This window comes from Lipomyces doorenjongii (assembly GCF_038497915.1).
Source record: "Lipomyces doorenjongii strain NRRL Y-27504 unplaced genomic scaffold V1508scaffold_29, whole genome shotgun sequence".
Taxonomy (NCBI): domain Eukaryota; kingdom Fungi; phylum Ascomycota; class Lipomycetes; order Lipomycetales; family Lipomycetaceae; genus Lipomyces; species Lipomyces doorenjongii.
Window position 1 is genome coordinate 196,897 of NW_027118096.1, and position 12,958 is coordinate 209,854.

The 12,958-nt window shown below is 47.4% G+C and overlaps 8 protein-coding genes across 8 annotated transcripts; 5 read left to right on the plus strand and 3 right to left on the minus strand.

Annotated features, from left to right (window-relative positions):
- The first annotated feature begins 83 nt into the window (after window positions 1-83).
- Window positions 84-1,231, plus strand: V1508DRAFT_418732 (SH3 domain-containing protein). Its single transcript, XM_066940499.1, has 2 exons — window positions 84-207; window positions 270-1,231. Exons 1-2 carry the CDS (start codon window positions 154-156, stop codon window positions 957-959), a joined length of 744 nt encoding a protein of 247 aa, XP_066795465.1. The 5' UTR covers window positions 84-153; the 3' UTR covers window positions 960-1,231.
- A 67-nt stretch (window positions 1,232-1,298) lies between these two features.
- Window positions 1,299-2,370, plus strand: V1508DRAFT_418735 (uncharacterized protein). Its single transcript, XM_066940500.1, has 4 exons — window positions 1,299-1,480; window positions 1,547-1,666; window positions 1,732-2,085; window positions 2,136-2,370. The coding sequence occupies exons 1-4, from the start codon at window positions 1,360-1,362 to the stop codon at window positions 2,189-2,191; spliced, it is 651 nt and encodes a 216-aa protein (XP_066795466.1). The 5' UTR covers window positions 1,299-1,359; the 3' UTR covers window positions 2,192-2,370.
- Window positions 2,371-2,459: 89 nt separating this feature from the next.
- V1508DRAFT_418739 (uncharacterized protein) lies at window positions 2,460-4,249 on the plus strand. The gene is made up of 6 exons (XM_066940501.1): window positions 2,460-2,812; window positions 2,867-2,986; window positions 3,049-3,095; window positions 3,141-3,487; window positions 3,537-3,629; window positions 3,682-4,249. The coding sequence occupies exons 1-6, from the start codon at window positions 2,547-2,549 to the stop codon at window positions 4,102-4,104; spliced, it is 1,296 nt and encodes a 431-aa protein (XP_066795467.1). The 5' UTR covers window positions 2,460-2,546; the 3' UTR covers window positions 4,105-4,249.
- Window positions 4,250-4,299: 50 nt separating this feature from the next.
- Window positions 4,300-5,425, plus strand: V1508DRAFT_418743 (PRELI-like family-domain-containing protein). Its single transcript, XM_066940502.1, has 2 exons — window positions 4,300-4,646; window positions 4,707-5,425. Exons 1-2 carry the CDS (start codon window positions 4,564-4,566, stop codon window positions 5,224-5,226), a joined length of 603 nt encoding a protein of 200 aa, XP_066795468.1. The 5' UTR covers window positions 4,300-4,563; the 3' UTR covers window positions 5,227-5,425.
- Window positions 5,426-6,201: 776 nt separating this feature from the next.
- V1508DRAFT_355446 (kinase-like domain-containing protein) lies at window positions 6,202-8,172 on the minus strand (the record flags this gene model as incomplete). The annotated part of the gene is made up of 4 exons (XM_066936957.1): window positions 6,202-6,869; window positions 6,920-7,267; window positions 7,320-7,404; window positions 7,465-8,172. 4 exons carry the CDS (start codon window positions 8,170-8,172, stop codon window positions 6,202-6,204), a joined length of 1,809 nt encoding a protein of 602 aa, XP_066795469.1.
- A 1,113-nt stretch (window positions 8,173-9,285) lies between these two features.
- Window positions 9,286-9,979, minus strand: V1508DRAFT_355432 (Sin3 associated polypeptide p18-domain-containing protein; the record flags this gene model as incomplete). The annotated part of the gene is made up of 2 exons (XM_066936955.1): window positions 9,286-9,703; window positions 9,783-9,979. The coding sequence occupies 2 exons, from the start codon at window positions 9,977-9,979 to the stop codon at window positions 9,286-9,288; spliced, it is 615 nt and encodes a 204-aa protein (XP_066795470.1).
- Window positions 9,980-10,046: 67 nt separating this feature from the next.
- Window positions 10,047-11,796, plus strand: V1508DRAFT_418750 (Gtr1/RagA G protein conserved region-domain-containing protein). The gene is made up of 2 exons (XM_066940503.1): window positions 10,047-10,469; window positions 10,532-11,796. Exons 1-2 carry the CDS (start codon window positions 10,384-10,386, stop codon window positions 11,487-11,489), a joined length of 1,044 nt encoding a protein of 347 aa, XP_066795471.1. The 5' UTR covers window positions 10,047-10,383; the 3' UTR covers window positions 11,490-11,796.
- On the minus strand, window positions 11,745-12,725 carry V1508DRAFT_418752 (glutathione S-transferase). Its single transcript, XM_066940504.1, has 2 exons — window positions 12,551-12,725; window positions 11,745-12,496 (listed from the first exon to the last, which is right to left on the minus strand). Exons 1-2 carry the CDS (start codon window positions 12,691-12,693, stop codon window positions 11,836-11,838), a joined length of 804 nt encoding a protein of 267 aa, XP_066795472.1. The 5' UTR covers window positions 12,694-12,725; the 3' UTR covers window positions 11,745-11,835.
- Window positions 12,726-12,958: the final 233 nt, after the last annotated feature.

Consider the following 12,958-nt stretch of genomic DNA (forward strand, 5'->3'; position numbering starts at 1 on the left):
TGATCACACCGGATCACGCGGAGTCACGCTGCGCCGCGCGTTACGTCCGTACACGCATTTAGCACGTAACTTCATCCAGCAACGATAGCATCATCTGATTGCTCGCCTTCCACCGCTATAATATATATTTTATATATATAGCAGGTGTTCGTCATGTCTGACATGAATCCCGTTTTCGTCAATAGATCGCTCACAAGCGTCCACAACGTGAGTCTGATGCATAGACTCATACGTAATCTTTATTGCAGTATATAACTGACCTATGCCAGGAACTTGACACCCTCAAAGCAGTCGGAGTCATCACTCCTCAACTCTACGACCACATCTGCGAGTTGCTACCAAAGACCTACTCGCCTGGAATGGCTCCGTTCGATCTTAAGGTGTCCAGCTCGACCGTGAAAAGCGGTGACGACGAAAGGTCGCACACTCCTCAACCGGCCCAGCAGATTCCACCACCACCGCGGTACTCTCCAGGTCCTCAGGAACAGCAGGAGGTAGCAGAGGCAATCTACGACTATCGTCCGACCGATGCCTCCGACCTGGCCCTCTACCGAGGCGCGCAGATCATCATACTCGAGAAAATCAACCCCGACTGGTGGCGCGGACGCGATAAGAACACAAACACAGAAGGCATCTTCCCTTCTACTTACGTCCGCGTGGTCAGCGCTTTCTCGCCGCCTGCGCCGGTGCAGCCTTCGTATGGGCAGCTGTATCCCCCGCCGCCGCAGCAGCAGCAATATATGGGCCCACCGCCACAGCAGTACGCCGTCCCGTCTCCATCTCCACAGCCTTATTTCCCCCCTATCCAGCCGCAGGCTGAGTCCAGCAACCAAGACCAAAAGCACAACGAAAGTACGTTCGAGAGGCAGGGCAAGAAATTCGGTAAAAAGCTCGGTAATGCAGCTATATTCGGTGCCGGAGCGACGATCGGATCGAATATAGTAAACTCGATTTTCTAAGTCGACATTGAAACATATGAAAAAGGTTATTGGGTATAGGTAGAATGACTGGTTTGGTACAGGTTTTTGTTTTGATTGTTTGATTGGAAGTTTCGTCGGTCTGCCCTCGAGAATATTGATATGCCGCAATGAAAACGGAACATAGACAAATGTCCGCATATGCGTAGTTTAATAACACTGGATTATACATGACAGGATAAACCTGTCTTGAAGTCAAATTATTCATTCTGTGAAATGTAATAGCATGAGTGAAGTCTGTCGGAAGTCGGAACACCTAAGGTTTGCCTGGCGTAGTTGTGACGCGTACTCCCAACGACTAAAGGTACTGGTTGGAAAAATGGTTGAACCATGACACATCCTACAATCTGCGTCTCCCATTCACACTCGCAGAGAGCTCACGATGACAGGACTAAAATCCGTCTCGAAATACATATACTTTGGCAACTCGGGGTTCTTCCGCTCGTTATATCTCCGCTGGAAGGCCCTCCGAAAAGTCCCATTTCGAAAACGCTTTCTCATCGGTAATTCGCCTCTGATCTTAGAAAGTTAGAAAAATGAATGTACGAGTGCAAGACTAATTTTAGCAGGAACTGATCTCGAGGGAAATACGTTCTGGGAATGGCGAAATCCCAATAATCCCGGCCGACAACGACGCATGGTCGAACTGCGCACAGCGAAACGAGATTACGTCGACTATAAACTTCCTCGTACGCCTGCTCCCATTTTCTCCATTTGGACATTCCAAATACTATGAGATGCTAATACTGAACAGCGCAATGGAATCAGTGGCTTCGTCATGTACGCATTGTGCCGCCGACAGTCGAGGAATTGTTGCAGAATGAAGCGAGGTTAGCTGGCATACAGGCCAAGATCCAGGCCGCGGATGAGCGCTGGAAAAACGTGCCATTGAAGCAAACTCCCGTTTCGCCCGGGTCTGTTTCGCCGCAGGGAATGCCGGGGAGTGGAATGTTGAATACTGATGCCAGGCCCGCCGAGGCTACAAGTTCGAAGCCAAGCGCCAAAGCCCAAGCGCCTGCCAGCGGGTTTACGACGGGAAAGAGAGAGAGAACGGAACGCAAGAGAGACGACGGGGCGATCAATCCGGCTGTCGAAGAGCACAGTGCAGGTATTTTTTTTCCGTAAAATTCTCTTCGTTTGCGTTATTGACATTTTTAGGCGGAGCGGAGTTTCAGCCTCAAGCATGGCAGAGTAAGCCGATTAAACGTGACTGAATACAACTTCAAAGCGGATTCGCTTGATGAAGGAATCATTGGATATGGGGTGTACGATTTACGGGCACATTATTACATGAAAAATGATTTTGGTTAGAACTGTAAATAGATGTACTATACTACATTAACGAATTATCGCATTGATAATAAATAATAATAATATTATTGCATTAAATAGGAACAATGAGATAGTCGGCGACATGGTAGGGGTGATTGGTGTCCTTGACGTGAATCTGGCTTTGTTCTCTTACAGGGCCGGCAGCTGCGGGCGTCTTAAAAGCAGTCAAAAGAAAACTTCGCAACGCTCCACAATACAGCGATTAAACCACACAAGTCGGTCACACTCAACGTCGCAATGACCGAATCTCCTTCGTTAGACGAATTGAAGATTTCCGACACTCCGACTGCGCCCGGCGACCAAAGCGAGCATGCGCAGCTTGTCACGCCGTGGGAGGTCGGCGGTGCGGTCGTAGACGGCAAGGCGCAGGAAATCGACTACGACCGGTTGATTGAGGCATTCGGCACGAAGAAGGTCACGCCGGAGCTGCTCGAACGGTTTGAGAGAGTCACCGGACATAGACCGCATCGGCTTCTTAGACGCGGGGTGTTCTTTTCCGAGAGGTCAGTAAATTGAGGATGTCAAATATGAGAATGCGATGAGATTAACGAGAGCAGAGATCTGGATACCATATTGACGAGATATGAGGAAGGAAAGCCCTTCTTTTTGTATACGGGCCGAGGAGCCTCGAGCGATAGTATGCATCTAGGACATATGACGCCATTCATGTTCACCAAGTACGTTAGCTATTCATAGCTACTCACGTTTGCGATGCGCGGTTACTAACAGTGTGGGGTAGGTGGCTTCAGGATGTTTTTGATGTGCCATTGGTTATAGAAATGACAGGTTAGTGTTCGATGCGAATTTGGTAAATGCATTCTAAGAAAGTAGACGACGAGAAGTTCCTCTTCCGGTCTGAGTTAACGATCGAAGCCGTCAAGAAATACACCTGGCAAAACGTAAAAGACATCATCGCCGTTGGCTTCGACCCAAAGAAAACCTTCATTTTCTCAGACTTGCAGTACATGGGAGGCGCATACTACGAGAACGTCGTTCGCGTTTCCCGACAGGTCACTACACGAACGGCGAAGGCTGTGTTTGGATTCGACGATTCCGATAACATTGGCAAGATCCATTTCGCGTCGATTCAGATTACTGCCGCGTTTTCGAATTCATTTCCGCATATTTTTGGCACGAGGAAGGATATTCCTTCCTTAATTCCATGTGCTATTGATCAGGTAATGCTTCGGTTTTATTAACTGTTAGGCGTTGAGGTTAACCAATTAGGACCCATATTTCCGATTGTGCAGAGACGTCGCGTTTAAGCTCAAGTATCCCAAGCCATCTCTTATCCACTCGCGATTTTTCCCGGCTCTTCAGGTGTGTTGTATTATATTCGTTATTCAATCAAAAGCTTACGACAACGGCTTAGGGCTCCCAAAGCAAAATGTCAGCGTCCGTCGACTCGTCTGCGATATTTATGACTGACACTGCAAAGGCGATTGACAAGAAGATCAAGAAATATGCGTTTTCCGGCGGCAGAGACACTCTTGAAGAGCAGCGCAAGTACGGTGGCAACCCGGACGTTGACGTGGCGTACAAATACCTCTCGTTCTTCCTCGACGACGATGAGGAGCTTGAGAAAACCAGGAACGCATACATCAAAGGCGAGCTGCTGACCGGCGAGCTCAAGCTCAAGTGTATCAAGGTGCTGCAGGAGTACATCGCTGACTTCCAGAAGAACCGGGCCACGGTCACGGACGAGGTCGTTCAAGAGTTTATGACACCGCGGCCGCTCGAGTGGGGAACGCAGGAGAGGAGGGTGCCGATTAAGCCTAAGGAGGACCAGAAGTAATATTATAGACCTATATTATATATACTATATAGTATACTAGATAGCTATACACAATTTACTAATTTGGAATATGACACTCCACGTTGTGATAATCGCCTTGGCTGGAGTTGATAATTATTACAAATAAGAATAAGCTTTGTCCATGTGGAATAGTATATAATAATTATTTTGCCAGTAGGGGACAACGAGGGAATTGGTCACTGGACCATCATGCGTACAAATAAAGTTTCCTCAGTCGTTCCCGCCGAAATTCTTACCACCTCAGCTTGAGCTCCGCTCTTAAGTTAACTCCCGTCCAGCCACTTTGTATTTCACTTTTCCACCTTGGTGCTCTCGTCCGTTTGACTGCATCGAAAAACAGCGGATATCTTAGAAATCTATATACATTATATAGTTTGCGGGCAGATTTACTCAATTGGCGTCTAGAAATTCTCGCTCGAATACAATATATAGGCTAGCATGGTCAAGTTCTACAGATCGATCTACACGCATGACCACGATTTTGAGACCTTCAGCGTTGCCTATTTCCTACGATATCCTAAGTATGATCTTCTCTGCTCGTTTTTTATGCTGTTTGGATCGAGTCAATACTAACGACATAGTCCTTACGCCACGCACGTAGTGTCTGTCGACACACTGTCCCGCCACGTCGACGACCAAGGACGGCTGCACACCGACAGGCTGATCGTTAAGAAAGGCAAGCTTCCGAGATGGTGCAAAATGCTACTCGCATCGTCCGGCATCAACATCTCCGAGAGCATGATCCTCGAGACGTCGATCATCGACCCGAAGAGCCAAGAGATCTGGACAGAGACCAAGAACATCGATTTCACCAGAATCATGCGCGTCGTCGAAACAGCGACGTACAAAGGCGGCCTTGATATCGACAAGAAACCGATTGTAAAAGCGTTTACGACAGTATGGTTCTTGTCCTCGTTCGGGTTCGGGTCTATGAAGGAGCGCATGGAGACTTGGGGTCAGCGCAAGATGAGCGAGAATCTCAATCGGTCACGGATGGGAATGGGATTTGTGATGGATAGGTTGCGGGAGCAGGGTGGCAAGATCAAGTTGTTCCAGCTTGCGATGCAGAAGGCGCTCGCTCAAGATGCTCAAGAATTTTAGTCTGCCTTGATTTATGAGCTATGTTAAGCATGGTTAGGTTTGGCGACACGGCGTTTTCATTTGTATTTGATGTGTTAGTCTGTAATTGGGCGCTGGGATGTTTTTACGTTCTCGTAGTATGATATTGCGTTGTTCACACCACTCTTTTTTATGTGAACTTGTATATAAATAAAAAGAGGAAATGATCTCTACCCACTGCATCACTATTATCCACCTATCTAACAGAGTAGCCGAAGCCGTCGGCAAATTTCCGGTACCGGCGTTTGATTTCGTAACTTTAATTAATATGACGTCAATCCTGTTTGTGTTCCAGTTGCTATTGCTATCTTGAAATTCACTGATTGTCTACCTTATTATACAATCCAATGCTGATTGATTGTCTGCTGCGAAGTGACCTGAAGTCATGGATGGACATTGCGCAACTGCAGTCCTGAGCTTTATATACACAGGCGAATCCCTGTCCGTATCAAACCCCATTCTAAATAAATCGACTAAACCACCCAACTTGGCGCCGCGCTAAAGATCGACTTAATTCATGCAAGGTTCGTGACAGAGTTGCTCATGGTTCCGCCCCCGCTACACCCGCAAATCTCACCACGGGAATTTATTGACACGAACTTCCAGATAACTACTGAGATTAATCGTTTTGTAAATGAGCTCGTAACCGGATCCCACACGTATGAACTCAATGGAAACATAAGCGTAACTGAAAGAAAACAAACACACATGTATATTTCCAACATTCCGTTCCAATAGATCCATTGCAAAGAAAAAAAAAATAGCACATACAACCCCATGCACTACCTACCCGTGCATTTGTATACTATGTATATAAATAACATTAGACTCCAAAACTAGCCCGAAAATAGAGAAAACTGAGGAGAGAAAACCCGTTCCGAAACAATTCAACCATAATCCTTATTAGACCCTATACATAAATCCTTATATCCTGAACCCAATTTAATGAAAAATAGCTTAAATTACACCAAGACTGCTGGAGCCTTCGTCTATGTAAGTTTCCATGAACCACGGATGCTCCAGTGCTTCTCTGGCGGACAATCGCTGTGAAGGATCGTACACGAATATCCGCTTTAACAAGTCCAAGAAAAGTCTGTGGAAGTTATCACTTGCTGGAATGATTTCATCCAGACTCTTCATTGCTCGAACATATTTCTTGCTTGTCTTGGATGTCTGCGCGTTCGGATAATCTAGCTTACCATTGCGAAGAAAATACTTTTGTGCCTGTCGTCCAGCTGCCTTGGATACTGTTCGCTCGAAGGGCTTACCAACAACGACTTCCATCATCGCCAAATGCTCGACATTGTCGTGGGTCTGGAAAAGTGCTTCGCCGGTGAGAAATTCGACGAGAATACAACCGATCGACCACATGTCGCAGGGAAAGGACCAGCCCATCCCCAGAATAATTTCCGGCGCACGGTAGTGCCGGGTCGAGACTACTGAGCTGTGATACTCGTCCTGAAACGTAGCACTGCCAAAGTCTATCAGATGGATCGTCGTGTCTCGTAGAACCTTTCGTATCTCACAGCCCCGTCTGTTGAATGGATACGTGTCGAAGCTGTTGTCGACGAGAAGAATATTTTCGGGTTTCAAGTCCGTATGGATCAAGTTCAGTTCATGAAGGACTAAATTGTTAGCTAACGACATCCGGCAAAGGTGGTCAAAGATAACTTACAATTGACGCTAGTTAACAGCTGCTTAGCAAACCTCTGAATATGTGAAGCTGGGAAGGGTACAAAGTCATTCGACTTTAAAAAGTCAAACACGGATATGTTCAGCAAGTCCGTCACAATGCAAATGTGATTCCGGTAGTCGAAGCAGTCGCGCAAGTGAATGCATCGGTTGACATTATACTGATCGTGCATGGACAGAGTTTCTAGTACTCGCAGTTCGATCTTGCTCGCATCCCGGTACTTCTGAACTGCCCGAATAATCTTGATTGCACAATGGGTTCGAGTTTCCTTGTCGTACGCAGCCACAACCTTGCCGAATGTGCCCTGGCCAAGCAATTTCGTAATTTTGTCTATAATCATTAGCCTCGACGTAATAACCCATAGCGACCGGTAGCAACTAACATCTTGTAGTGAGATCGGAATCTGGGATAATAATGTAATGTCCGTCATCATCGTCGACTTTAGGATTATGCCGGGCAAAGTACGGCTAGATGGCAGTCAGCATATGTCTCTGATCACCCACAAACAAAATAATTGATCCACGCACATCCTCAATTGCTTGGACATGGACGTCCTTCGCTTTCATGACTGGCTTCTTTGGCGCGACATATTCCAATCGCCGCCGTTTGTTGAGATCTGCTGTCAACGAGGATTCGGAGTTCAGCCCGACCGAACCCAAGGTCTCGAGCGACAGCTTTGAGTTGCTCAAATCAGCGTATTTCCGCCGCTTAGCATTGATCTCGCCAGCCGACGAGTCTAAAAACCGACTGTCGATGTCAAACAAGTTTGCATTCTCCTGTGGCGCGTAATAAGAGGGATTTGTGAAGTACGACACTTTTTGCTGTGTGACAAGCGGGTGCCTAGCATGATAATGTGATCCAATGCCGCAGATTGCACCAGTTGACGGGTGTAGCATGCCATGGTTGTGTAGCTGCATGCCCGTATGAATATCTCTTGGTGTGGACGAGGTGGAGTTATTGTTGATGAGAATGTGACTGATGGAGGTCGCCACCGACACAGCCGACGACGTTGACGACGCGGATCCGGAACCACGCGAGACGCCGGAAGACGAGTACGATGACGAGCCGGAGTCAGATTCAGACTGAGGAGGCGGCGGAGTGTCGTCGTCGATTGTGATAATGTCGGTCGGATAGCCGTTTCTGTAGAACTCTGCCCAATTTGGCGAGCGCTTGCGACGACGGGCAGGCTGCTGCTGCTGCTGCGGAGGTCTGGGAGGCGCAAGCGCAGAGGTCATGGTGCAGGAGCACGTCTGCGGAAGTCGGACCGAGAGGCTAGGCGCGAGATCGTGATGGAAGAGCGTCTGGTGTGGAGCAAATAGACATTGACGGCCGATGGTTAATGCGACTTTTGGAGGAGAGGGGGGCAACACTATTTGCGGATGCAGAGTGCAGACACACCGGTCACTGCACTTGCGGATCCGCAGTGGTGTGAAAGTTGCCCTGACAGCGTCAAGGGCTTTGTGTCCTCCCTATGGCCGTAGTCCGTGGCAACTCCGCCCAATCACCGCCAAAACCACGGTCATAGTGTTTCCTGCCGTATCTGTCGCATGTTTTCTCCAGAATATTATCTACGTACTTAATTACGTCGGGCTTGTATTTTGGACAGCATCTACCCAGTGGATACCAATTCACACACACAGCCTGCCTGACCCTCGTCATTCTCAACAAATCACAGCCTCTTGCGAGTCCGCATTTGTTTTTCATGGCATTCGTGCTTAATTTACAATGCTGACCGCTGACTGAGACTCCTCAGTGGGTCTGGCCTGGCTTAATTATATAACAACCGGTGGCGTTAACTTATAGTATCTCTGTAATAATTACCTCATCGCATTCTATTTTGCATCTAATCCGCTGCAACTTGTCTGCCATTTATACAGCTGGTCTTAATATGCGACACCGGACTATGGGCCTATCATTCTTTTCATAGCTAAGACTGTGCACAACCTGTGACAAACCAATGATCCTAATGACGTCACACCACCTTATCGAAGTCGCTTTACATTGGCAATCTTTGCAACAGCCTCCTGCGTCTATTAAATTAATGATCGCTATTCATCCCTACTTGAAATAGCGCTGTAGCAAAAATATCCCAGAGTGGCGTTGAGAATTTATGTAGGGTCGGGTCTACAGAGCGTACGTCAGCCTGACTTTTCGAGACATGCTTCCCATACATTATGATCCATTACCCATATTTTGATCCACAAATTGATATTTCATCACCCAATATCGAACCCAGCTATATCATACATCCATCGCATGTTGCGTCCGTATCAAACCAAACATGATTAACACTGAGGTCATGCAATCCTCATAGGTACAACAAATATACAACCTAAATCCGTGCCGCGTTAAGGACCCCACCGTCGATCGCCGCTATTCCCTCCGAACCGGCCTCCCCGCCCCGAAAGCCGTCGATCGAGCTTATTCTCAACAGCGGACCAATCTCTGCTCCTCGCTTGTCCTGAACTAGTAGGAAGCGGTGGCGGAGCGTCGGGCGACGTTAGATTCACATCGATGTAATCACCAATCCTGAACTGAACGTCATACAAGGTAAAGCTCGACTCGTTTAGCGCGTTTCCTTCCATGTCCGTCCAATTTCCGTCTTTAGACCCCCAGGGCATGTATACTGCAATATCTTTAAACATTAAGCTCGGTAGGTTGTTCTTCGGGTCCTGGAAGACATGTCGGAACGTGCACCGGCTGCTTGACGCCTCAGGAACTACTGACGCAAAGACTGCGAGGATTTCCTTAAGGGTTCCGTTAAACCTGTGAATCCATTAAAATTTCGTTTTCTCGACATCGCCTCTGTCACGGACATTATAAACACCGGCGTGAATCAACATACCAAGTATACATCTGCAATTCTTCACTGGTAGTAATTGACACCGGCGGCAAAAAAACCTCCATCCGATGAAACGTATTTCTCCGGAAAAACATCCGCACCAGAAAAGGCGGGACTCTCTGCCTGTCTACTTCCGTCCGTACCTTCTCGTCCTCGGCATCGTGATCTGGCGAACCTGAGCGTCTCCGGTCATCAGCCATTGCAAGAGTAAGAGATTTGCCGTGCACAATGAGCCAACCCTTGAATCCTACAGTCAGAAAGTTGTGACTTGATTCGTGACCTGTTTGGTCAAGCCGTATTTGTTTTTGAGCCGCGATGGTAAAGTCGCGTCTGTTTGCTGACGTACACTCACCAGATCCTCAACGAACGTGCGCTTTAGGTCGTAACTGATGGGAGTTTGAGGAACATCGCTACTAAACCCTTACTACCATACACCGATTTAACCCTGCACAGACCTGGAATTACATGCCTAGCATGCCACTTTCCTATCAGCACGTACGAATCACACAAATCCGACGAAGAATAGAGCATTTCAGATATTCTGAACTAATCAAGTATTGAGCGGATATACTGCGTGTAGTAAACGGAGTAGCACTCCTTGGACATGACAATGTCTGTTGACGAGGTACACGATGGCCATGCATTTGGTCCCAATCCGTCTCCACGAATTGTCATGATGGGACTACGACGGTGAGGATTTGATCATTATAGACAGCACTGTCGCGTGAGATACTTTGCTAATAAAGTATTAGAGGAGGAAAGTCGTCGATCTGTCAAGTCATGTTTCATAATATGCAGCCTTTGGATACTCTATACATCGAGAGCACCACTGCCCCGACAACTTCAGTATTCAGCTCATTCATAGACTTTGCGGTCATGGAGCTCCCGGGCCAAATCAATTTCACAGAAGCCATGATCGACGCTGAACGGATATTTTCCAGCTGCGGCGCATTAATATACGTTATCGACAGTCAGGACGAATACATCAACTCACTCGCAAACCTCCACAGCATCATCCTCCACGCCGTCAACGCAAACCCAAACATCAACATCGAAGTCTTCATCCACAAAGTGGACGGCCTGAGTGAAGACTTCCGCCTCGACGCCCAACGCGACATCACGCAGCGCGTAACCGACGAATTGCTCGACGACGGCCTCGTCAACGTGTCGATCTCGTTCCATCTCACATCGATTTTCGATCACTCCATCTACGAAGCATTTTCACGGGTGGTGCAAAAGTTGATTCCGCAGCTCGCGACGTTGGAGAACTTGCTTAACGTTCTTTGCCAGCACTCTGGGATAGAAAAAGCGTTTTTGTTTGATATCGGGTCGAAGATTTTCGTCGCCACGGATTCTAGTCCGATGGATGTCCCGACATACGAAATATGTACGGACTTCATCGACATCACAGTCGACATGAATAACCTCTACGCCGTCGATAGGCGACCTAAACCCGTGACCCGTAATGATGCAAATACAAACAACGGAACAGTAAGCATCACAAATCGATTAGAATCAATACCACAAGGTCGGCCAATAGGCTCAACGTCGCGGCTAAGTAACGGCGTGATCTTGTATCTCCAGCAGATGGTCAAAGGGCTCGCGCTTGTTTGCCTTATGCGGAAAGAAAGTATGCCGAAGATTGCGCTTGTCGAATATAATATCGAATTCTTTAGAGACGCGCTCGAGCAGTTGTGGCTTATTGGTTGATTGTTCGTTTGACACGTTTGCATAACAAATCTTTAGCATTTAGGCATGGTTATCGGAACTGCAGTTTAGTTTTGTCGGCTATTAACGAATATGTTGCATAATCAGAAAAAAGAAAACTGTATCATAGACCACCGCACTTTTGTTCGTTTCTCCTCGCAATCATATAGTCGCAAGAGTTTATGAGTGGATCCGGCGACTGATGAAAAACAACAAGTGCAATGATTGGTTTAGTCTGTTGCAGGAATACTGTATAGTGTTTTGGAATTTGTACATAGTAATATGTAATGAATCGCAATTAGTATCGGATATATATAGCATTGAATCCCAAGAGCAGGCCTAAGATGAGTTACAACTTGACGGTTCGACTCTCGCCAATTTCAGCCACTTTTTTGTCCGCCCTGACGTATGCATCCCTCTTCTGCATATCATCAACCCACTTCCACAGAATTGGATAAGTCTCCTTTGTCAAACCAGCCCTTGACTTTGCCATCTGGAGCGGGAATATAAGCATGATGTCTGCGCCCGTCAATCGATCACCTACAAAATAACCGGTTCCGTTCTGCTTCAGCTTGTCCTCTAAATATTCCAATTGCATCTTCGCATCAGGTCCCGCGAACGCGCCATCCATGTAATCCGCAATCTTCCTTGCACTTGGCCATAGCGAATGCCGCACATTATCCGCGACCAAGAGCAACAACATATCCGGCTGCAGCGAGGCTTCGGAATAGTGCAGATAATACGTCACCCTCTCCTGATCCTCCGTGGTCTTTGGCACGAGCGACGATTTGCCGCCGTATTTGGTGACAAGGTACTGAACTATGAGCGCGCTTTCGGCGACAACCTTGTCGCCGTCTGTGAGGACCGGCGATTTGCCTAAGGGATGGACCTGTTTGAGTGCTGGGTCCGATCGAAAGGTCTTGGGGTTACGTTTGTAGACTTTGAGGCTGTACGGGACTTGAAGTTCTTCGAGCAGCCACAGGATCCGATGAGAGCGTGATTTCTCGAGCCTGGGCTTGTTAGTGACTGATCGATGGGAAGCTTGTGCTCAACGACGATCTAACCAGTGAAGTACAAGGCCAGAGGGGGATCCACTCTGTGTTGAAGCCATGGGTGTATGATCAGGCCGGCCATTGCTGATCCCGGTGATCGGGGTTTCGATCAAAGCCGCTTGGCCACAAAGTCTGCGGCTCATTTTTCCCCACATCACTCCTGCCTTAGTCCAAACAGATCCTCACCCGGACAGCAACGGTAAAATATGCACACTGTCTCTTTTGGACACGTTAAAATATCAATTTGTACCATTTTGTGCATAGCCTTGATAGACTTAGGGCTGTTTCGAATACGAATATCGGCAGGTTTTCCCAATATTCGTATTCGATATTCGACTCTTTCAAAGGCATTCGAATAAAATTCGATATTCGTATTCGACAAATAAGGTTTAGGTCGAATAATATCGGCTCGAATATTCG

Excerpts from the sequence above, each read along its gene's own strand:
- V1508DRAFT_418732 (XM_066940499.1), top strand. The coding sequence starts at position 154 with ATGTCTGACATGAATCCCGTTTTCGTCAATAGATCGCTCACAAGCGTC. Across the intron at positions 208-269 it reads CGCTCACAAGCGTCCACAAC|GAACTTGACACCCTCAAAGC; the intron begins GTGAGTCTGATG and ends GACCTATGCCAG.
- V1508DRAFT_418735 (XM_066940500.1), top strand. The coding sequence starts at position 1,360 with ATGACAGGACTAAAATCCGTCTCGAAATACATATACTTTGGCAACTCG. Across the intron at positions 1,481-1,546 it reads TCGAAAACGCTTTCTCATCG|GAACTGATCTCGAGGGAAAT; the intron begins GTAATTCGCCTC and ends TAATTTTAGCAG. Across the intron at positions 2,086-2,135 it reads TGTCGAAGAGCACAGTGCAG|GCGGAGCGGAGTTTCAGCCT; the intron begins GTATTTTTTTTC and ends TGACATTTTTAG.
- V1508DRAFT_418739 (XM_066940501.1), top strand. The coding sequence starts at position 2,547 with ATGACCGAATCTCCTTCGTTAGACGAATTGAAGATTTCCGACACTCCG. Across the intron at positions 2,813-2,866 it reads GGGGTGTTCTTTTCCGAGAG|AGATCTGGATACCATATTGA; the intron begins GTCAGTAAATTG and ends TAACGAGAGCAG. Across the intron at positions 3,488-3,536 it reads TTCCATGTGCTATTGATCAG|GACCCATATTTCCGATTGTG; the intron begins GTAATGCTTCGG and ends TTAACCAATTAG.
- V1508DRAFT_418743 (XM_066940502.1), top strand. The coding sequence starts at position 4,564 with ATGGTCAAGTTCTACAGATCGATCTACACGCATGACCACGATTTTGAG. Across the intron at positions 4,647-4,706 it reads TATTTCCTACGATATCCTAA|TCCTTACGCCACGCACGTAG; the intron begins GTATGATCTTCT and ends CTAACGACATAG.
- V1508DRAFT_418750 (XM_066940503.1), top strand. The coding sequence starts at position 10,384 with ATGACAATGTCTGTTGACGAGGTACACGATGGCCATGCATTTGGTCCC. Across the intron at positions 10,470-10,531 it reads GTCATGATGGGACTACGACG|AGGAGGAAAGTCGTCGATCT; the intron begins GTGAGGATTTGA and ends ATAAAGTATTAG.
- V1508DRAFT_418752 (XM_066940504.1), bottom strand. The coding sequence starts at position 12,693 with ATGTGGGGAAAAATGAGCCGCAGACTTTGTGGCCAAGCGGCTTTGATC. Across the intron at positions 12,497-12,550 it reads TCTGGCCTTGTACTTCACTG|GCTCGAGAAATCACGCTCTC; the intron begins GTTAGATCGTCG and ends TAACAAGCCCAG.